Source organism: Aythya fuligula, chromosome 11, assembly GCF_009819795.1.
Source record: "Aythya fuligula isolate bAytFul2 chromosome 11, bAytFul2.pri, whole genome shotgun sequence".
NCBI classification, from domain to species: domain Eukaryota; kingdom Metazoa; phylum Chordata; class Aves; order Anseriformes; family Anatidae; genus Aythya; species Aythya fuligula.
The window spans coordinates 2,826,769-2,851,448 of NC_045569.1; the positions used below are offsets into that span (position 1 = coordinate 2,826,769).

General features: G+C 37.3%; 1 protein-coding gene across 1 annotated transcript in view; it reads left to right on the top strand.

Moving 5' to 3' along the window:
* Positions 1-2,555: 2,555 nt before the first annotated feature.
* The window catches only part of LOC116493487 (protein unc-13 homolog A-like), a 43,450-nt gene continuing 21,325 nt past the window's right edge, over positions 2,556-24,680 (top strand). The window contains exons 1-6 of the mRNA XM_032194944.1: positions 2,556-2,603; positions 3,891-3,920; positions 7,795-7,894; positions 11,598-11,715; positions 13,407-13,530; positions 21,658-21,793. Of these exons, the coding sequence (XP_032050835.1) occupies positions 2,582-2,603; positions 3,891-3,920; positions 7,795-7,894; positions 11,598-11,715; positions 13,407-13,530; positions 21,658-21,793 (530 nt within the window). The 5' untranslated portion in view covers positions 2,556-2,581. The remainder of the gene's footprint in view (positions 2,604-3,890; positions 3,921-7,794; positions 7,895-11,597; positions 11,716-13,406; positions 13,531-21,657; positions 21,794-24,680) is intronic.

Genomic DNA, 24,680 nt, shown 5'->3' on the forward strand with positions numbered 1-24,680 from the left:
TGTGACTCTGACTTTGTGTGAAGACTTATTGTAGACTCTGTACTGAACCTTGGGAGCAGTGATCACACCTCTGTTCTGAGGTAAACATTTCTGAATTTTGACCCAAATACAAGCTCAGGATTAGATTTTCAGCCAGTTAATACCAGACTACCTCTGTTAAGTTCAGTGAAACTCCATTGTTTGTGTAAGGTGGGAATCTAGTTCTGGGAGACTTCTTCAGAGTAAATAGAATTCAGAGGAGAAGTGCAGGCATATTATTCTAAAAAGCACAATTGAAAAGTAATTAACTTTACATTATCACATAGTTGCGTGATCCTAAAACAAATACTTGACACTTCTGTGGTACACAACCCTACCCTCCCAAAAGACTATGCACATCCTGCAGCGTGATAGCAGATTCCATAAAACTCTGCACTGAATTTTGTCATACTAAACGCAGTTTAGGCCACTGTATCAGAGAATTGTTGAAGTTGGAAGACAGCTGTTGAAATAGTTTACTCTAACATTCCTGCTCCAATAGGATCAGGGATTATACACAGGTTTTGAGTATCTCTAAAGGTGGAAACTCTATGTTCTTTCCGGCCAGCCTATATTTCAGTGTTAAACTGCTCTCATGATTTTTATTTATTTTTTAATATTTATATGATATATCGAATTTCAACTTGTGGCTATGGTCTCTTGTCCTGTTACTAGGCAATAAAAAGAAGAGTCAGTCTGGTTTACACCTCCCATCAGATCTTTAAAAATACTAATAAATTCTACCTCTCACCCCCGCCCCCAACCTGCTTTTTTCTCTTTTCCATATTAAACGTTCTCAGCATTAACCTCTTTTTGAACTATTCTCACCTTTCACTGAAATTCAGACAACATCTCAACAGAAACTGAACTCAAAAGGTCTATGCCCCCCTCCTCAGTTCTGAGGACACTCCTCCTCTTTAATTTAAGACCTAAGATCAAAAGCTAAATTTTAATATGATGGAGACCGAAAAGTTTAAGATGTTACTTGTCTGTGGGAAATATATACTCATACACACAAAAAAAAAAAAAAAAAAAAAAAAAAAAAACTAAAAACAAGTAGTCAAAACTAAAAAAACAAGTAGTCATAAATGTCACAGTTCTTTGTGACACAATGATTTCAGTGTTTTAAGTATAGTTGCAAAATACTTTAACATTGCAAGAGCATCACAGAATCATCTAGGGTGGTATCTTGAGAGACCTCCAAGATCATCTAGTCCAACCTCTGACCTAACACTAACAAGTCCTCCACTAAATCATATCACTCAGTTCAATATCTAAACATCTTTTAAAGACCTCCAGGGATGGTGACTCAGCCACTTCCCTGGGCAGCCCATTCCAATGCCTAACAGCCCTTTTGGTAAAGAAGTTCTTCCTAATATCCAACCTAAAACTCCCCTGATGCAACTTTAGTCCATTCCCCCTCATCCTGTCACCAGGCACGTAGGAGAATAGACCAACCCCCATCTCACTACAGCCTCCTTTAAGGTACCTGTAGAGTGTGATAAGGTCACCCCTGAGCCTTATCTTCTCCAGGCTGAACAATTCCAGCTCCCTCAGACTCTCCTCGTAAGACTTGTTCTCCAGATCCCTCACCAGCTTCGTCACCCTTCTCTGGACTCTCTCAAGCACCTCTGTGTCCTTCTTGTAGCGACGGGCCCAAAACTGAACACAGTACTTGAGGTGCAGCCTCACCAGAGCCAAGTACAGGGGGACAATCACTTCCCTAGCCCTGCTGACCACACTGCTTCTTATACAAGCCAGGATGCTGTTGGCCTTCTTGGCCACCTGAGCACACTGCTGGCTCACATTCAGCTGACTATCAACCAATACTCCCAGGTCCTTCTCTGCCAGGCAGCTTTCCAACCACTCATCTCCTAGCCTGTAGCTCTGCTTGGGGTTGTTGTGCTCCAGGTGCAAGATCATGTGAAAAATGTGAAAAGTTGACCAACAAAGTTAGAAGTTCTTGTAGTATATTAAAATGCAACTTGTTTTGGTCTGTAATATTGGTATTTATTTTAGAAAGTTAAGCCTTCTTACACTTAGCTATAGCTAATACAGTAAAATAAAAGTTCTGACTGTGGGAACCCATGTGTAAAAGATCAAACCTTTTGTACACTTCTAGTGTTTTGAAAATATTAAAATGAAAGGTTAAGAAATAACAAAGTATGTTGCTAGTAAAATAGCTGCAGTGGTTGTTCTTGCCAGATGAAGATGGCATTCAGGAATGTTGTTTAGACTAGAGACAGCTGCATACAGCAGATAGAAGTTGAGGAAATGAGGGTGAGGAAACAATTGGAATATTTCTCCTTTCTTTTTCCATCTCTGGGTGTTTATTGAAGCAGAAAGAATTTGTCATTGGTCTTTCTTTATAATTGGTCCTTTAATTGGCTGGCTTTGCTCCATGTAAAACATGGGAGGAGCACATAGGAAAAGTGAAACACATGCCTGCAATGAAAAAACAAGAAGTAGAGAGTGATTTAATCTCCACCAAGCCAAACTTTCTCTTTTCCTTTTGTAAGTAAAAAATAAATAATTTTTCCTTTAAAATCATTTTTCGACTGGAATGGAACTTCTCTCTATAAAAGGTAGGCTTTTCTTATACAGGCTGCTTTAATAATGTGACATTTAGTAGGTGACTATTAGAAGCACTTTCGTAGACTGCAAATATGTATTGGTGATTTAAGTGAGTGGGAGTATTTCTTGTACTGCTTCTTTCAATGGAAGTCTAGTACGAACAGAGTATAAATTCTGCACTCTTGCAGTGCAGTTGAACTGTGGCAGTATTTGGAGCCACAGTCTGCCTGTTGTTCAGCAACAGTTTGATGGTCTCTCCCTGTTTGCCTTGAAAACTAAAGATTTCTCATAACATAAAACACAGTGGAATTACTCAAGTTGTCAGATAGACATTATCCAAATGTATTGCAACTCCACAGAATACTGAGGAATGTTTAGGGACAAGTGAAAGCAAGAATAAAGAAAAGGAGGGTAGACGACAGGCAAGTGGGGAGGGAGTCAGAAAACAATGGTAAGCTATAGGAACCTTTGCCATGTAAAGCTATGGACTTGCTGTTTTTCTTATTTACTGGCATTTCCTAGGTTATAAGTATAGCAGTGATATACATAATTTGCATAAATATACTCTTAGAGCAGTCTTAATTTTTGTTGGGCTGCATTGTTTCATTCAAATTGAACTGAACTGTCTTATATGCAGTGATAAGCCAGGAAAAGTTAAAGATTATCTTGTTTAGAAGTTTAAATTTAATGATGTTTAATAGTTATATGCCATCTAAAATAATGACCAGGTTATCATACTTAGGAAAATCTATATGAATCACAATCCTATTGGCTCCAGGGTATTCTTCCACAATGGAAGTCACACCACAGAGTGGAATTTAAAACCTGTAAAAAGTCAGGATTTGAAATGTTAACTTGGTAAGGTATTTACTACAGCATGTCTTTTCTAATAGGTAGAGTAAATACAATATATATATTTAAAAATATATATACATAGGATGCTAGACATTAGATTATGTGAAGTCTGAGCCTTCTGTGATTTCTGTTGAGAAGAATTTTGAACTAGCATTACGAAGTGATGGCTAGTATGTGATCCTCCCTAGTTGCCTTGTTTCTGTTCTGCTATTTGTATTGTATCCAGTTTTTACTAAGTTTCTGTAAGCTGTAAAAACTTTCTACATTTTTCCCAATTTATTGAAAGAAATGATATTATCACAATGGTCTTTATATTTGTTTGTGATGCTTTCATTTTGGCTTACGATTTTTTTTAAACCACTGAAATCCCTTAGGTTTTTAATAAATTTTTGATAAATATTGTAAATGTATGATATGAATACAATTATTTCCTTTTTCTATAGTGAAAAAAGGAAGGCTGGATAAAGCAGCTGGTAAGTCTGATTTCCCTTTTAATTTCTGATTTACTTTATTTTCCTTGAAAATTCATGTGTGTGTACAGGTACAGGTACAAATCATTTAAACCTGGGATGACTAATATACATGTCATCAAGAGTTCCTCAGCAAACAAATGAGGAAGTGTTCTAAAGATCAAATTAACAAAACAGATTAGACTCTTAGTCTATTATTTTCAGTTGCTAATTGTTATTGTCTCTCAAACAAGTGTTAAAGATATTTCCAATAAAAAGCAATTTTACATAACTTGACCTAAATATCTCATGGGTCAAGAGAAACTTTTATTACAAAGTGTGCAGTGTTTTAGCTTCACTAGGTGGAGGAGTGTCTGAATTTTCCCGGTGAGGAAAAAGAAGGTGGGAGGACATACCTAACTGAATAGCAAGTTACATAGGTCAAGTATAGGCCCTAGTCCATAAACATGAGCAATATCAAGCTGCACAGGATGCTATAAATCTGCCTCTAGGACCAAGATTTAGGTAAGGAATAGGAAAACAAAAAATATATATATATATATATATATATATATATATATATATATATATATAAAAACTTAGCCAGAGATTTCTCACATATAGGTAAACGAGATTTTTTTTTTTAGATTCTTCAAGATCTTCGTAAATCATTATACCAGCCTCTCCTGAGAAACAGAACCTAATCAGTGCAACAATTTGCCAGTAGTTGTCTGGTTAATATGTTTAAGTGATGCCTGCAAGTTGTTCAAAGTTAACTGGATCAAAGAAAAATAACCTGAAGTAGCACAGGTTAAGCTGCTTTCTGGGAACCTGATTTTTCAACTTGGAAGTAGCTGTTCTTCACAGTAAGCTCTGAAGTATGTGTATCAAGTACAGACAGAAGAAACTTCATTAAATCCTCACATAATCAAACTGTTCTGTCGTGTTCAGCAGATCTTTTATTTTTTTTATGCTCAGAGGTGACAATCTACAAAAGATGATTGTCAAACTGAATTGTTTGGTACAAGTTAAGTAACTTTTACCTTATTCTGTAGAAGACTTGTTAAATAGTGTGAATGCTGTATTCTCTGATAATCGGTCTTTTTTTGGGGGTAGAGATTTATACAGATGGTGACTGAGTATAGTGTTGACATAGCCCCATGTTTCTCAAAACTCTTAGATTCTCCTGATTTGCTCCTCTGTGTAAACTGCCATAAAGCTGCTGTGCTCTGTTTTGCATTGAAAGCTAAAAATATGAGCAAAGGTACAACCTGCTCTTCCTTTTCCTTCACAGCATTGCACTAGACACCCTTTTGCCTGTCTTTTGACAGGCAAAGAATTGGGAGTTGCAGTAATGGCTTTGTGGAAACAGAACTTTTTTTTTTTTCTTTTACAAAATCTACATCTCCTTTCCACTACCAGAGTAGCTGAGTAACATTCACTTTTGACAATTATTCTTTCAGGAAGTTACACATCCATTTGTTTGGAAGATAGCTTTCACATATATCTGCTTGTTTGGAAGATAGTTTTTACATTTTGTTACTTGATATAACTCAAAAAATCTGAAGAAGAAGGTTAATTAATAGTAAAGTGCTGGAGGGTAACATCTAGATACAGGGAAAAGCTAAAAAGGCCAAGGAGCTCCTGGTGAAACAGCAGTTTTGAAAGGCAGATTACAAAGCTCCAGGCAAGAGAAAACAATGATAATGCAGACAGACTGAAAATTATTTAGTTCTTATTCTAGAAATGGACCTGGGGAAAGACGGAAAGTAATCGGGATTTACTACTGCTTTCACTAGTAATTTAATTAATTGTTCTATCTTATCATTTGTTTTCCTTTAAAGCAGTAAGTTTTAACTTTGGGGGAGGTTGTTGTGCTTTTGATTTACATTTAGAAATAGATGCAGGTGCTCCAAATGGTTGCAATTAAACCCCTTAGGTTGATATTTTTCAGACAAGTGATTATAACGGAAATCTGTTCTGAAAATTTCTCACAACTTAAGCTGCAAGTCTCCAAACCAGAAATGACTTTATTTTCTAACTATAAAACACAAAATTTCACCTTTTGACTCAAGTAAACAGGAAGATTACTAGGACACTATGAATCAGACATTAACACGATTTTTCAAAAATAAGCTAACAGACTTCTAAATCTATGTTGACTTTATCAATATTTTGTTCTAAGTAAGAACAAAGATGTATTTGAGGAGATTGGTGTCTTATAGAAAATAACATTGGTCACTGTTTTTATTTAAAAAAAAAAACATTCTTGTTACATAACATCCTTTTGTCAAACAATATCATCTTTCCTGGTTGATAAGGTGTACAGAGAGGATGTACAGAGGTAACTTCATTTTCATGCTTTTTGGTAGTTGCTGTGTAATTTGATACCATATATTCAAGTGACTGTTGTAGACAAACAGCTTCCCCTCTAGATTGGTTGATTAATCTGCGTTAATATAGACAGCTCAAACATGGTTTGTTTCTTGGGCACATCTCTGACAATAGTTCCAAAACAAAAAACAAACAACAAAAAAAAAATGCTGGTGTTGATCCTTACGTAGAATGCCAGATGTTAATACAGGCTGAAAAGTTTTTCTGGATGTCTATGTCAAGACAACATTATACACCCTTTGCTGCACGAAATTCCTGTGTAAGGCCCTGTCATGATTTTGGCTGGGATAGAGTTAATTTTCTTTGCAGAGGCTTGTCTGATTCTTAGATTTTTGATGGGAATAGTGGTGATAACACAGATATATTTCAGTCATTGCAGAACAGTGCTTACACAGACTTGGACTTTTCTGCTTCTTCTGCTGCCCTGACAGCAAAGAGGCTGGAGGTGCACAAGAAGTGGAGAGGGACACAACCAACACAGCTGACCCAAACTGACCGAAGTGATGTTCTGTAATGTACATGTGTATCCAGCTCAGCAATAAAGGTCGGGGTAAAGAAGGAGAAAGAGACTGGACACTCGGAGTTACAGCATTTGTCTTCCCAAGAACTGTTATCCATGAGTCTTGCTTACCTAGAAGTGACTGAACATCAGCATACAGATAGGAAGTAGTGAACAAATTTCTTGTTTTGCTTTGCTTGTTTGCAAAGCTTTTGCTTGACCTGTAGCTGTCTTTATCTCAAGTCAACGAGTTTTGTCACTTACCTTTCTGCTTTTCCTCCGCATCACACTGTTGTGGATGAGAGCAGCTATGTTGTGCCTAGCTGCCTATTGGGGTTAAACTAAAATGGGCCCTAAAAGGCAGAGTAATTCTCATGCTTTTATCAGTGATATTTTCAAGTAGTTTGAAAAATTTTCAGTTCTATTCTTTCTGCTGTTTAGGTCCTATTATAAGAATATTAATTCAGTGCATTTGCAATAATTTTTACAAGGGTGAGTTTAGTTGGGGACAACACTTGAAGACCAGTTTGCAGTTGCAACTACAGACAAAACTAGATTCACACTCAAAAGATGTGATGGAATTGCATTACTACAAGTTTGTGGTCTCACATTCATTGCACATAAGTTAAATAGTTATTCCCCATTATCATATCACTTGAAAGCCAAAGAAAATTTGCAGAGAGGGTATGCATGCTGGTTTCATGTAAAATCTAACAGAGAAATGGATAAATAATCAGAGAAGCCATATCTGGAAGCTGATCCCCTAAAATACTTGTTCACATGTAGGATTATGGTCTCTCCTACCTGTAATGTACAGGGATTTTCCTGTTATAATCTCATAATTAATAAGGATTTCCTTGTTCAAATCCAAATATTTGAGAGACATCTTTGAATGTGTTTGATGGGGTAAGAGTTAAACCTCTATAACCTTGGAGATGAATGTCTTCTAGAAGAAAAATAAATAAACAGGACTGTAACTAAATGTTCTTGTTACTACTTTTTCAGATGCATTCAATACCTATGTTGTTTTGAAAGTCCATAATTTGAAAAGCACTACAATAGACAGAAGAGGAAGTGAACCTTCCTGGGAACAGGACTTCATGTTGTAAGTAACAGCAGATTCATATCATTTGTCTGTGTTGACTCTTTGCTGTATTTGGATAGGATAGTTTAGAACAATTGATAATATCTGAGACAACGTACAATCAGCAAAAGCAAAGGGAAAAATTACCCAGCTCAGAGAAGGTGCCAGGCAAGTTCTAAGAAACAGAGAGCAAAGTTATTCAGCCACATCACAGATCAAGGTCAGCAGCCAACAAGGGAAAGAAAATATTTGTCTCTAGGTTCTTTAATTCTGTGTGATATTTTAGGAACACAGGAATAAGAGGAAAGACATCTTAAATTGTTTCTCATGTAACTTGATTTCTGTTTTTCTCAAATCTCCTTCTCCAATTCATATGTTCTTTCCCTTTAATTTATTTAACAGCATATCTAGATAGTTTCTTTACTGACCTGTATTATCATTTTTCATTTCTGTCTGCATATCTTTTTCTTAACTCGTCTCCATCTTGTTATTCATTTTTGTTCTCTTTTTTTCCAAAACGTTGTATAGCCTCTAGAACCTCACTGCCCAAGAAGGTCCAAGCATGTACACGTTGACTGACATTCTGATGAAACCTACTTTTAAGTGAAAATTTCAAAGCAGTTAATGAGGCTACCCCACTATCTCAGTATTTAAGAACAATAAATATGTAGCATCTACTATTTTTCTGTCCATTCTCCCATACTTTTGATTTCCTCCTTTCTCCCTGCATAAATCTTTGTCACCACATACTCTTTGTGGAAACTGATAGGGTAGAGTTGGTTGAAATATTTTTACAAATTTAAACACTATTTGACTTTTTCTTTAAAGTTGTTCTCACATATTTTATCCAATTGTTTTTGTGTTTTGTCAAAGAATATTTTGAACATTTTTACTTTATTTACTGATTATTAAAAACTATAAGTATCTTTTGACAGGCTCTACATGTAACATTATTTGGAATAACCCAATACAATTCAATTTTATTCTATATTAAGGGTGGTATTGCTAAAATCTCCATCCTTTTTTCTTCTGCTTCACAGATATTTCATGTAAATCAATGGTATTTCATAGTGCTTTTAGTCTCTCTTGATGTCCTTAGCTTCATCTGAATTTTATCCTGAAGTTATTAAATTTGGAGCTTTTTCCTGATATCATGCAACTGACTTCTTACTGTTGTGCAACTGAGAACTCTTACAGAATATCATCTTGCTTTAATTGAAGACTAAGATGGACCAGTTTTTATTTACATTAAGCCAATGTTTACACCTTCTTTGCATGACATTTTATGGCTAGAGTAATGGAATATCAAAGAGGTATTCAAAAAGGCTGGTTTCCAACCATGTAAAAATAATCTTATTCTGGGGCTAATTCCTCCTCTGCTTCTCAGTCATCAGGTTTTTCTAGCAGACTGTTCAGAGCTACATCTTAAATTATCCAAACTGGAGTAGCTTATCTGTCTTTGAAAATAATGAGAAAAAATATATAAAAATATTAATTAATTAAAATCAATATCAATATTAACATCAATATTAATATCAATATAGCCTCTATAAAGTTATGCTGCAACTGTAGCTTGTTGAAAAAAGATTGTCATTTTCTAACATCCACTAAAGTTGTGTCAAGATGATTTTTTGGCACTTTAATCTGGACATAAAAAGTTTTATAAAACAGTGGGAGAACATTGAGTGGCAAGGTAATAGTATATCAGGAAGATCAACAGGTAAATTTCAGCAATTACCCTATCCATCACCTTTAGAGAAGGAGGCACTTAAAAATAAGTTAAAATGGAAGTGTAACATGTCCTTTAAATTCTCCTGAAAAATGTGTTAAAACTGTGTTTGTTTTATATTTGCTTTGCTTTTATTCATAATGTACATAAATGAGTGTTCCATGACATCAATGAGAATGAGCAATTTACTAGGATTATTTTTATGTTTGCAGTTTATTGCTAATATAACCATAAACCAATTTTCCAGCATGCACTGAAATAACTAAATCTAATTAGAAGTTGAAGGAAATAAATTACATGACTGCTGTAGCTCTATCTACTGCTTAAACTTACAACCTGACAGACGTTTAGAAGGTACTATAAAATACTTATATAGAATTTGTACTATAAAGTCATGATGTTGTCTATTTTTTAAGGACACTCCCTTTCTGCTTGTTATAGTACACTTGGGGATGGGGTGAGGGATGAGGACAAACCTATTCCATTGCACTGCTAACTAATTTCATACAAAACAAACCAAAAAAATTTAATATTCAGGTTTCACTCTTTCCTTAATATATTTGTAAAGAGTCAAGATGAACAAAAATTCTCTCCCCCTATTTAACTCCACGAGTACAGTGGAAAATTAGATATTGAAGCATCCAACACTGCATTCTTGACAATAGCATGACATGGTGAGTTTAGTACTTGTCTCAAGACTGGCACCCTTTGCTCTTCTCAGATTTCATTTGCCATTTTCCTGATACCTATGAATATATAGTAATTCACCACACAAATCAGATTACTTTTACTACTTAAATTTAATTCAGAGACTACATACCATCAGTCACAGCAGCAGACAATAATGCATACTTTATTCATATTTACAGAACTGCTATGTAATTGTTTATATTAAAATATATAGAAATGACAGATACTATGAAGAAATTATTTACACATATCACAATTTTAGTTCAATGTTATGGGTGAGTCATATATCCTGCTAAAATTTAGCTTTAAAATCCTGCAAAATAAGGTTATGATATGATTTTTTTTTTTTTTTTTTTTGGTTCAAATTCAAAACCAGCTAGTAATAAAGTGCGTGCATTTTATAAATAGAATCAAAATAGAGCTAGGAGCAGCAACTCTTGAGGTTGAGAGCAGTTTTCCCATTGTATCTGTTACACATTGCACTGTTCTGCAGTGCAACTTCTCAATTCTGATGATGGGAATAAGCTCCAAACATCTTTTATGCTTGTCTTCTTTACCATGAAAACAAGATATTAGGAACTGACATACTTCACTGTAGGAGATCGTTTCTGTTCCTTCTCTGTTTTTTTTTTTTTTTGGTTTTGTTTGCTGTTATGAGGGAAGACGTAATTTTTTCCCATACAATTGTAAATTACTCTTAGCTGAAGCTGATGGTCCATATGGATTGACAGTGTGTGCAACATCATAGCCAACATTGTCAAACCTTGATTTCATTAAAAATATTCCTATGAGTTTTATGTTAAAAATGATTGTGAATCCTACTTTCACTGGAGAACTCACCTACCAAAGATCAGCTATTTTATTTTACTCCCACGCTTATGTTAGTTTTGGTGGATCTTGAGAATGCAGATTCTGTAGGGCTGTCTTGGGGAAACTAGTGTCCTGTGGAGGTTACTGGAAAACTCATATGCAGAGCCTGCTCAAAAGACCTGAGCTAAATGCACTTCCTGGTCCTGTATTCTTTTTGAGTTATATCCAGTAGTTCCGAATCATGTAGCAGAATAAGGCTACTGATGACTGGCAATTGTGCCACATATTTCCAGCAGAATTGTTCTCATCAGTTTGTAAAAAGCAGTTTTGAACAATGTCCAGCCTAATGTCGACATCATGACTCTATTTTGCATTTTATGAGTATACTGAAAATAAAACCCCTCTGTATATACTGTAAATCACTAAATCGGTGTTATGACGGAGTAGAAGAACCTGTATTTTCAGTTTAATGATTTGTGTATTAATTGTTTTTAGTGAAATCAGCGCTGATGAAAAGGGCTTCACTATAGAGCTGTGGAAGAAAGGCTTGCTCTGGGATAGCATTTTAGGAATTTTATGGATTCCCCTTGCAGCTGTGGAGCATGCAACAGATGTAAGTTGACCTTCTGTGGAAATATAAAGCAAATTAGTAAAACTTAATGAATTTCTCATTTTTAGTCTCCTAGACTAGTGTAATGACACTTATAATCGATGTAAATTTATAATCTCAGTTGCTTCAGTGTGTAATACTGAGGCATAGTGCACATGTGACTCAGTGACAGCTGATGTCAATTAGCCATGTACACCCTGGAGAACTGGCTCACGCACTGAGTCAAGTATAATTCAGTAAGTAGTTTAGAGTTCATTTGTACTCTACCTATTAGAGAGGCAGAGATGGTTCAGTTTACGGGTTTTGAGCCAGGGAATTTCAATTTGTGGTTCTTGGCCTTGGCTCTTTATAGTGTGACCTTGGGTAAATCTCTATCTTTATTAAACTTCGGGGGGGGAAGGCGGGGGGAGGGGAGAATGTTTTTGTCTTTGACACAGCAGCCAATTCCCCTGAGACAGAAAAACACAAATTTACACAAATTTCCTCCATGGTAATGAGGAAAGAAATACTACAATGAGAACACAGAAGGACGAGTGGAGAAAACAGGTAGATCCAAAGAGTTATTAAATATCCAACATTGTCACAGTTGCCACCAGAGTAAGTGTGCTTGCTCTCAGGATAGAAAATTAAGAAAAGGGATTTTCAGGAGTGCAGAAATATTGAAGCAATTTGCAAGAACTGTGAAACAGTCTGAAGTGTGAAAAAGTTAGAAGAGATGCCTTATTCTAATACTCAACAATTCTCATACCCATCTGTTTTCATCCACATAGTTCATGGGGTCTATAAAATAAAATTGAAAGCCTATGAATTTAGGAAGATTGATTTAGTCTATCATTTGAGAGTTCCACTTCACCTTTTCTTTGCAAATAAAAATATTTGCCTTGTAATCTATCTGCCCCTCTTTATTTTTATTATTTTTTTTAATGCAGTTGATGAAGTAAATTGGATAATAGAGTAAATGGAGAGAAAATCAGAAAATGTCTTCCTTATAGCATATCCCTTCAGTCTCCATAGCCATTTCTTTGTAGGGACTAATTTATATATACATTGAAATGACATTTTGATTCTTGAGAGGATGGGTATAGAGCAAGTAACTCCTGTTCAAATTAAAAGTTGGTCTGTTTCACAGCTGCCAAGATCCACTGAGGCCCCAAGTTCAGTTGTTTTTTTCTGCTATCCTAGCTGTTGAGTTATGACTTGCTGATGTGGTGGTTGTGGCTTAGCAGTTAATGTAGAAACTTTAAACAAGGTTGTCTAAGTCTTAATTTCTTCAGACTCTCTGAGCCTCCATTTATAATCAGGTTACTGATGATGAACTTTTAGTTATGTATCCTCTTCATCTCAACTCTGCAGTTCTGGGCTATAATAACATAAGGGAGAGTTGCTTCAGCTCCGCTTTTTTTTTGGTTTGGTTATTAGCATGTTACTTACTGATCATTAAGCCTTGCTAGAATGTGCTTGTACCAGTTCAAAGGGGAACTAAAGGTCTCCATTCATAAGGGTAGCTTACAATATTTATATTTCTTGCATCATAATTATCTGATCATCTTAATATGGATTTGTCTATGCTGTCTGGAACGGATTTGAAAATTTTTGGTGTTACAGACTCCCATTGAATTAAGAGAAACTTGATTTGGGAAAAAGTGGATAATGCTATAAATCCTATGCTAGGATCTTACAGAATATTTTTCCAGGAAGGTCCAGGTGCCTGGTGGACATTGCATTCTGAAATAATAAAAAATGGAGGTGAGATTCAAGGCACAAGAACACCAACTTCACATGAGATCTTACTGGATGTCTACTTCGCATTACCATTTGGTGAGTTAAAGATGGGGGTGTGGGGAAACATCTATAAATATCATAATCAAGATATTAATGCAGTAAGAAGTTTCTTTCAATAGCAGCTCTCCAACCATTCTGTTCTACTTTAAGTTCCTGAAAGAATGTCAAATGGTAATTTTTCTATAGACTTTTAGTTATTAATCACTGAAACATTTGTAAATAATGAGAGAATCAGAGCTAGTTCCCATGAGAAGCTACACAAATCATTTCACTGTTTAATGTTTATTCATATATAGATTATAGAGTTACAGAAAGAAATATGTTTCCTTAAAGCTCAGATTACTAGATAATAAATACTTCATATTTTTGAATTACATGGTCTAAAACTGAATACACCAATACAGGTAATGCTGATTAGAGTAAACATGTTATCTTGGATGTTTGACTAAACTCATGCTAACAGAATCATAAAAAGGCTTGGGTTGGAAAGGACCATAAAGATCGTCTAGTTCCAACCCCCCTGCCGTGGGCAGGGATGACATCCACTAGATCAGGTTTCCTAGGGCCTTGTTCAGCGTGGTCTTAATACCTCCAGGGATGGGACATCTACAGCTTTTCTGGTCAATCTGTTCCAGTGTCTCACCACCCCCTGAGTGAATAATTTCTTCCTAACGTTTAATGTAATTCTCCCATCTTTTAGTTTAAAACCATTCACAGAATCACAGAATTTCTAGGTTGGAAGAGACCTCAAGATGATTGAGTCCAACCTCTTACCTAACACTAACAAGTCCTCCACTAAATCATATCACTCAGTTCAGCATCTAAACATCTTTTAAAGACCTCCAGGGATGGTGACTCAGCCACTTCCCTGGGCAGCCCATTCCAATGCCTAACAGCCCTTTCGGTAAAGAAGTTCTTCCTAATATCCAACCTAAAACTCCCCTGATGCAACTTTAGTCCATTCCCCCTCATCCTGTCACCAGGCACATAGGAGAATAGACCAACCCCCATCTCACTACAGCCTCCTTTAAGGTACCTGTAGAGAGTGATAAGGTCACCCCTGAGCCTTATCTTCTCCAGGCTGAACAATTCCAGCTCCCTCAGACTCTGCTCGTAAGACTTGTTCTCCAGATCCCTCACCAGCTTCGTCACCCTTCTCTGGACTCTCTCAAGCACCTCTGTGTCCTTCTTGTAGCGACGGGCCCAAAACTGAACACAGTACTTGAGGTGCAGCCTCACCAGAGCCAAGTACAGGGGGACAATCACTTCCCTAGCCCTGCTGACCACACTGCTTCTTATACAAGCCAAGATGTTGTTGGCCTTCTTGGCCACCTGAGCACACTGCTGGCTCATATTCAGCTGACTATCAACCAATACTCCCAGGTCCTTCTCTGCCAGGCAGCTTTCCAACCACTCATCTCCCAGCCTGTAGCTCTGCTTGGGGTTGTTGTGACCCAGGTGGAGGACCTGGCACTTGGCCTCTTTGAACTTCTTGCAGTCGACCTCAGCCCATCGGTGCAGCCTATTCAGATCCTCCTGCAGAGCCTTCCTACCCTCAAGCAGATCGACACACGTACCTAACTTGGTGTCATCTGCAAACTTACTGAGGGTGCACTCAATCCCCTCATCCAGATCATCGATAAAGATGTTAACGAGGACTGGCCCCAATACCGAGCCCTGAGGGACACCACTAGTGACTGGTCTCCAACTGGATTTGACTCCATTCACCACAACTCTTTGGGCCTGGCTATCCAGCCAGTTTCTAACCCAACAAAGCATATGCCAGTCCAAGCCAAGAGCAGCCAGTTTCTTGAGGACAATGTTGTGGGAAACAGTGTCAAAAGCCTTACTGAGGTCAAGTTAGACCACATCCACAGCCTTTCCCTCATCCAACAAGCGCATCACTTTGTCATAGAAGGAGATCAGGTTCATCAAGCAGGACCTGCCTTTCATATACCCATGCTGGCTGTGCCTGATCACCTGGTTGCCCTGTAAGTGCCACGTGATGACACTCAAGACAATCTGCTCCATGAGCTTCCCTGGCACTGAGGTCAAACTGACAGGCCTGTAGTTTCCCGGGTCAGTCCTCTGGCCCTTCTTGTAGATGGACGTCACATTTGCTAGCTGCCAGTTGACTGGGACCTCCCCCGAAAGCCAGGACTGTTGATAAATGATGGAAAGCGGCTTAGCCAGCTCCTCTGCCAGTTCTCTCAGTACCCTCGTGTTGAGGGATTTTTTTGAAACAGCAAAAATCCCATGGCTTGCTGCAGCTGAGCAAACCAAGCTACCAGGGCAGCTATGAGAAGTTCCCATGACAGTGTTCCCACATCACCCAATTGAGGAATTTAGAAAAATATTGTTACCAACATCTGGCTTCAAGGACAAGGTCTACGTGACTGCTAACCACAAGGGGGTTGTTTTCTTGCAGGTGGGGTTGTTTTCTTGTAGTTGTTTGTCTGAGTGCTTTTGACCAATAATCTTGTGTGAGACACTATCCACCCCTGTTAAGTTCACTATAAAAGTTAGGCTATTCAGGCAATAAGATAGAGCATGCTAGTGTCTGTTGTGCTTTCGGCCGTGCTTCCTGCAACACCCTTGGGTGATCCCATCTGGCCCCATTGACGTGCGTACATCCAAGTGCCATAGCAGGGCACTGACCATTTCCTCATGGATAGTGAGGACCACATTCTGCTCCCCATCCCCTTGCACCATCTCAGGGTACTGGGTATCCAGAGAACAATCGGTCTTGCCGCTAAAGACTGAGGCAAAGAAGGCATTAAGCACCTCCGTCTTTTCCTCATCATTTGTAACTAAGTTTCCCCCTGCATCTAGTAAAGGATGGAGATTCTCCTTAGTCCTCTATTTTGTGTTGATGTATTTGTAAAAACATTTTGTTGTCTTTAATGGCAGTAGCCAGATTGAGCTCCAGATGAGCTTTGGCCTTTCTAATTTTGTCCCTGCACAGCCTTGCAACATCCTTATAGTCCTCCTGAGTGACCCGTCCTCTTTTCCAAAGATTATAAACCCTCTTTCTTCTCCTAAACTCAAGCCACAATTCTCTGTTTAGCCAGGCCGGTCTTCTTCCATGCCGGTTCGTCTTTGGGCACATGGGGACAGAACACTCCTGTGCCATTAAGATTTCCTTCTTGAAGAGTGCCCAGCCTTCCTGGACTCCTCTGCCCTTCAGAACCACCTCCCAAGGGACTCTGCCAACCAGTGTCCTGAACAGTTCAAAGTCAGCCCTCTGGAAGTCCAATACAGCGGTTTTACTGGTCCCCTTCCTGGCTTCTCCAGGAATGGAGAACTCTACCATTTCATGGTCACTCTGCCCAAGACAGTTTCCAGCCACCGCATCTCCCACCAGTCCTTCTCTGTTTTTGAACAGAAGGTCTAGCGGGGCACCTCCCCTCATAGGCTCACTAACCAGCTGCGTCAGGAAGCTATCTTCCACGCTCTCCAGAAACCTCCTAGACTGCTTTCTCTGGGCTATGTTGTGCTTCCAGGATATGTCTGGGGAGTTGAAGTCCCCCATGAGAACAAGCGCTGATGATTTCACAACTTCTGTCACCTGCTTGTAGAACTCATCTGTCTCCTCATCCTGGTTCAGCGGTCTACAACAGACCCCCACCAGAATGCTTGCCTTGTTGGCCTTCCCGCTTACCCTAACCCATAGGGACTCAACCTTATCATTCCCAGCCTCAAGTTCCACAACATCAAAACTCTCTCTAATATAGAGAGCCACAACACCACCCCCTCCATGCTGCCTGTAAGCCTGTCCCTTCTGAAGAGCCTATAACCAGACATTGCAGCACTCCAGTCATGAGAGTGGTCCCACTATGTTTCCATGATGGCAACCAAGTCGTAGCCTGCCTGCTTCACGATGGCTTCCAGCTCCTCTTGTTTGTTACCCATGCTGCATGCATTAGTGTAGATTAACTTCTTGTCCTGTCTTATCTGACTTAGCAAAAGTTGCTCACTCTCTCTCTCTCTCTCTTTTTTTAGTAAGTCCCCTTTAAGTATCAAAATGCTGCAATGAGGTCTCCCCAGAGACTTCTCTTCTTCAGGCTTAACACCCCCAGCTCTCTCAGCCTTTCTTAATAGGAGAGATACTCCATCTGATAGAATACATCTGATAGATTGTATATTTTTTCACAGCGCAACCATGAACTCTTTTGGATTCCTGAGTCACCAACAGGCGTTGTGTATATGTGTGTGTATATATATATATAACTCTAGTACTATTTTAGTAAAGAAAAGGGCATTTTAAAAGTTAACTTAAGCCTTATTTACACTCTGTATTTTCTTCTTCTTTTTCTTCTTCTTTTTTTTTTTTTTTTTTTTTTTTTTTTCCTCCAGCAGCCACACATAATTTTCAGTTGTCTGAAAACAGGTTGGTATGTAGGAACTGCTTCCTTGCTATTCATATGTGCCTTGTCCTAAATTATTCCCACTTATGAGATCAGCTTATTTCCTTTAAGCATGATGGAAAGTAAACATACCTTGAAAAGACTGAGTCTTTAAGTACAAAACCAGAACAGCAGTACAAAGAAATTGTGGTTTATAAAGATGAGGACAGAAAACAATGTGTACAGTAAAAGTAGAACAGCCATTATAAATGGAAAAAAACTTGGTACAATTGACACGTTCTATGCACCACACGTTCTTTCTGGAATGTTTTTTGAATCAGTAAAATGGTTAAAATGTCTCTCAACATAGTTTTGCTACATAGAAACCTGGTGGATGTCTGTTAAAGAAACTTGCCCTAATTGCATGTTTACAAGTTGTAAAATTCAGGTTGTTACTGACTTCAGACTGCTACCTAGCAGGAGTGTCAGATTTTAAGTCCCTGTACTCTTGACAAATAAATTTGTGAGAAATAATATTTTACAGACATTCCTTGGAACTCTAGACACTTAGTGCCCTCGAAATCCTGTAGAGGTCACTGTTATACTGTAGTTCTGTGTGCAGAGGGAAGCATTTAAGAGCATTATGTCTCAGGTATTGAGTAAGGCATGTATTTTCTTCTACGTGGAGTTTAACTGAGTCATTACAATTTGATTGCTTATTCTGTTGAATGACTTTCAGTTTCAGAGAATCTGTCTTTGACTGTTAGAATCACTACAATCTTCTGTTAGGCCAAATTCCATTTGAAAGTTGAAGACTGCATTTTCTCTTCGTGTTTCCTGTTAGTTGACTATTTGAGAATGCCAGGTACGTCATCTACAGAACAATGTAATGCATTCAGTGGAAATGAGAGGCCTGCATGCTCCTCTGACAATATACATGTAGCTTCATGCGGACTTGAAGCATTGTATGTAGTGTTGGAGAAGTGCTTTAATGCATAGTTTGCATATGCATAAAGCATAGAACGAATGCATAGTTCGTTCATGGATGCTTTTTTTTTTTTTTTTCTAAAAGTATGAGCTAACCTTACTTGTGGTAGCAGTAAGGTGATCATTAGACCACTGCCATCTAGACTGAGCTCTATTAAAAGACTACTTAGTAAAATGAGGATCTCATTTAAAATTCTATAATCAAATTCTCAGTAATAAAATTTGGATATACATGTATGTATACATAAGGCATACAGGTTGGATGGGGCTTTGTGCAACCTGATCTAAAGGAAGGTATTCCTGCCCATAGCAGGGGTGCTGGAATTAGATGATCTTCAAGATGTATTTATTACTGTTTATAAACATTTAAACAAGTTTTATTGATTAATTACCTTACTTTGTCCATCTGAACTTCTTTGCCTAGCAACAACACAGCTAAGTTGAGAAGCTGTCATTTGACCAGGTGGTTGCGTTTTGTACCCTTTTTTTTCCCCCTATGAAATGCAAGCATGAACAAGAACCTGTTGAAATCAGTTAGACCTTTAACTGATTTCAACTTAAAATTATTTTAACTTAAAATTATTTTAACTTAAAACTCCTGGGGGAGTTTTCCTCCAGGGGTTCAATCTCTGAAGCATTCAACATATGTTCACAAACAGAAGCCTTAACCATGGGACTTAAGAGAAATCATTTCTAACAGGAGGTTAATGAATCACAGAATCACAATGTTTCAATCATTAGCAGTTTTGCACAGCTGAATAATACATATCATACCTTTCTTTTAGATTACTTATATGTGTGTACTGTTTATATCCTTAGATTCTGAGACCCAATGTATGCAGGTTATAGATCTGGCCAAAATGTACTTGTAGGATAGGAACAACTTAGGCCACAGTAGACTTTGTGGCATTCTGGGGACAAGACCAGTTTTAAAAAAATAAAATGTAAGAATAGTTTTTTCAGTAACTCAAAGAGAGAAAATATTAAGTGTTTACTGTCTACCATAAGTTTCTATTGTTGTTTTGGACAAAGACAAGTAGATAACTATTGTAACAGTTATAAAACATGAGTGGAAAAGGCTTCTTTAGGTGACTCTTCAGTAAACAGAACTTTTGTTCTGCAGTCAAAAGTATAAACCATATGAAAAATATATTTTTCTCATTTGTACCTGTACTTGTGCTTGGGATTGCCCTGGCCCAGTGCAGAGCTTGCACCTGGCCCTATTGAACCTCACGAGGTTCTTACAATCCCACCTCTCAAGCCTGTCCAGATCCCTCTGGATGGCATCCTATCCCTCCAGTGTGTTGAGTGCACCACAGAGCTTGGTATCTTCAACAAGCTTGCTGAATTTAAATTTCTTTCAATTTCATTCAGTTTTACTCAATTTCATTGGCCATGTCACTGACAAAGATGTTAGACAGCACCAATCCCTACACTGACCCTGAGGAACAGCACTTGTTAGTGATCTCCAACTGGACATAGCCATTGACCACGCTTTCTTGAGTGTGACCATCCAGCCAATTCCTTACCTAATGAGCGGTCCATCCATCACATCTATGTCTCACCAATTTACAGACAACAATAGCATGGGGATCAGTGTCAAGTGCTTTGCACATGTCTAGGTGGTGTGGTGTTCCAAATTTTGAAGTTGGAAAACCACAATATCCTGTTTTCTGTAGTGTTTCTTCAGCTTATATGTCTAATATTACTTTTTTTGGCAGCTAACCAAACTGTGAGTAAATAGTGTGAGAGGAAATAAATCAATGTAGTTCTGAATACATAACAAGAACTTTAAAAAAAAAAAAAAAAGACACATAGATTTTTTTCTAAAATTTCCTCAGGTTCAGGGCCAAATCACGAATCTTCCTCTCATGAAAACTCTTGGTATGATTTATGGAATAAAATGCAGAAAGTAAGTTTGCCTATCTCATTTCAGATAGGATTTACTAGACCCTTCCAAAGAGATAACAACTTGAAATAAGGCTAGTTTTAGGCAAATATAAAATGCTGTTAGGTAAAATCTGATTCTTTACTAAAAATTATTGTAATCCTGGAACACTGTGCATGGACACATGAGAAATATATGGACCTTTAAGAATGGGACTTGAACTGGAAAATTGAGATCTGCTTTCTTCCCAGTCCAACAGTACATTTTTTCAATTGTGAAATGATCCGTTTCCAAGTACGTGTGACAAAGGGGACTTGCGTGGTCCTCTTAAAGTTCCAACAGTCAAAGTTGTGGGTGCGAGACCCTCCGATTTCGGCACGGGGAAGCAAATGATCAACTCAATATGAGTGGTAATACAAGCTTCAACTTTATTGCACAGATATCCATATATTTATACACACAGCGATAATTATGCCTACTGGTCACTATCCTATTGGCTAAGCCTAAAAGTGTTGCAAAAAATACTGTTCCTCCTACTTGCAGTTACAGCACATAAGCTACTTCCTTATCTTCCTGGGCCTCAGATCCACCTGTTTATCTCTCTCTCAAGGACAGACTACTCCTTGCATATTTCACAAGAATGTTTCTCATCCGGCCTACTCCATGGCTATAAATTCTGTATTTTCTTTGCCTTGCTTGTACAATTCCTCTAGGGACCCGTGCCCTTGCTCTTCGAGTCATTCATCAACACAAAGTAATGTTGGAACTCCGCTTCTGCTTTTCATGTAGAACATATAATTTAATTATAATATTTTGGAATCAACAGAATTATTTCCATGTTACTTACAATAATTGTGGATTAAATATTTACTACTTTTTAGAAGCTTCTTCTACAAAATAGACAAAAATTACTATCTTTTTATTTTTAATTCCCCTCCTCAGATGTGCACGAAGATTTAGATTACAGACGCTACTACAGAGGGATGCTTCTCCAAGGGAAAACTCATTCACAGAAAGATACACATGATAGACTGTCACCCATGGAAAGTGGTCTCAGCATGCAAGAAAACAGACTAAGGTATTTTAATTTGTCATATCAAACATGTATCATAACTTACTGATTTTCATTTAAGTGACATTCAGTGATATGATTATTTTAAGCAAGTATGTGACTGCAAGCTGTTTAAAACTATAAAGCCATGAAGCATACTTCTACCATCATGGTGGGACAGAACATGATCTTTATATTCCATTGAAAGAAAAAATATGAAGAATACTGTACAAACAAATTGGCAATGTTTGTGCCCTCTTGATGAATCATTGATTGTCATAAAACGAGATTTTAGCCTACAAAAAATGTAGACATTAGAAGTAAATCAGAAATATAGGAATTTGAAAATAAATAAATAAATAAGATTAAATAAGAGAGGAATCAATTAATGATTTGAAAGCAATAAATAAGTTTTAGAATCCGTTGCAACAAATTATGTATATTTGTATACAGATAAATGAAACCTAATATATTTGTGCTTCTGAAGCTAAGGTGATATTCTAAAAGGACAATATTTTAAAGACAATTAAGTTAGTCATTGACTTTTCTATGTTCTTTAATAGCAAATATATTGCAAAGCAAATTTCTTTCATATAAAAGGAACGTTTCATCAGAACTGGAAGACACTCTTTCTATTCATCCTTGTTTCTAAAACCCATGCTGCTTATAGCCATGAGGATGTTCTCTCCTGTTTTCCATCTCTTCTGGAACTGTGTTTTGTTGGAAGAGTCTCTCTTGAACAGTGTTCTGAATTGAAAAACAAGAAACACTACTTGTCACTTGATTACTTTTCTGCCTGTTTAATGAATTTAATAGGTTTAGGGATGAAAAGACTAATTTTCATCCTACTCTCAGCTAATCACAGTTCTCCCCATGTTGTCCCTCTCCTGAGTCATCATAACAGTTTGTCTTGCCATTGAATTAACCAGACTGAATAACTGTTGTGGATTAAAACGTTAGGTTAGTTTCCATTCAGCTCAGCTTTGTGGTCCATTTAACTTGGCAGATGCTCAAATATATTGTTGCATCACAAAGGAAGAGCAGAAATGAATGGGGGCAGTCCGACCTTATTCTAGCTTTGTGTTAGTGGATCGACAGTCTAAATAATGAGGTGTATACTGAAGCATGGGAGAGAAAGCTTTTCATGGAGCTCTGAAAAATTGAACTCCATCTCACAACAGGAGTCTTTAGATGAGGCAAATATCAGTAAGACTTTCTTTAGCATGATTTTCTAGTTTGTGATTCACAAGCAATGTGCTGCTTGTGTGATACTTAATTTTAATGTGCACAAGGCATTAAAGATATCAAAATTGTGACCAACAGGAAAAACAAACAGTATTTTTAAGAGTGTCAAACAGCACAAAGTTTGACAGGACAGCAAAGTTGACAGAGCAGTGGTATATAAGATTCCTCATCAACAGTAATCGAGTTCAATGTGGCTAAGCATTGAGAACTTTTGAGTAGTATTAAAAATGCAGAAACTTGCATTGTTCACTGTCAGATAAGAGTTGATAAAAACTGTTACATAATTGTGTACTCTCTGAAGGTATAACATGTACACACTTAAATGACCTTTTCATTTGAATTTCAATGACTTACAGTAAGAAAGTGCTAGAGCTGATAGCTCCAACACAAAATGACTAAAAAATTAGTTTGCAAAAAGATCAAGCTCATCAGTGCAGTCAGCCAGTATATATTATATATGTGGTACTACAGCATTTTTGGCTTTTGTGATCATTTCTCTTTGTTTACTTTCAAGTTCTTGCAGGATATTAGAAGAGAATTACAACTGCTTCCTTAGGGTGAGAGCTGTCAGAAAAGTATAGGGAAATAGTTATTGAATTATTAAACATGTGAACGGTCATTAGCATATTGTCAGATCTGACATTTCTCTCTGAGATCTGACATCTCTCTCAGATCTCTGTTGAGATTAAGATTAAAAAAAAAAAAAAAAAATCATCTATAGACTTAGATTAGACATTAAGAAGAAATTCTTAAGAAGAAATTCTTCTCTGTAAGAGCAGTGACCTGATGGAACTGGTTGCCCAAAGAAGTTGTGGATGCCCCACCCCTGGAAGGTGTTCAAAGCCAGGTTGGATGGGGCCTTGCCCAACCTGTGGGTGGCATCCCTGCCTCTGGTGGGTGGTTGGAACCAGATGATCTTTAAGGTCCCTTCCAACCCAAGCCATTCTATGATCTTGATTATGGAATTCTTTCCTTATTTTTTTTGTCCCAGATAATTTTATTGAATTGAAATGAACTTTTGTATTATTAATTTAAGAGGGTTACCAATTAATTACAATATAAAATTTCAAAATTGAAAACGTTTCTGTCTAATTATAGGCATTTTCAAAGTGCATCTAACAGTGTCATTTAAAATGCCCTTCTGGAGACACTTCACTTAACTGACACAATAGAAAGGAAAATACTCATGATTGATCATTCTCAGAATAATCATCAGGTCAGTCTCAGAATAATTCTGTCTTGTAAAATATGAAACTACTGTTTGAAACAAAATTGTGCTAAAAAGTATATTAAAGAAAAATATTGAGCATCAAAAGGTAAGCTTCTATGTCTCATTTTCAAAAGATTTTACTCAACTTTTGAAAATGTTACACTCAAAATCTTATTTAAAATATTTGCTGGGTTTTAAAATTACCAATTAAAAATGTTAGACGATGTTAATGCAGTGGTCACCAGTTAACCAGAAAAACAAAAGTACTATGCAGGGGCCTGTTAATGAAACTAAAACAAATGGAGTCATATGGAGTGGGAGCACTTCCAAAGCAAGCAACATTAAACAAAATATTTCTTTAAAAAATAAAATCAAGGGCATTACAGTAGCTCTTTCTTTTTAAAAGAATATTAATAAGTTATCTGATGCTTGTCTTTTCTGCAGAGGTATAAATCAACC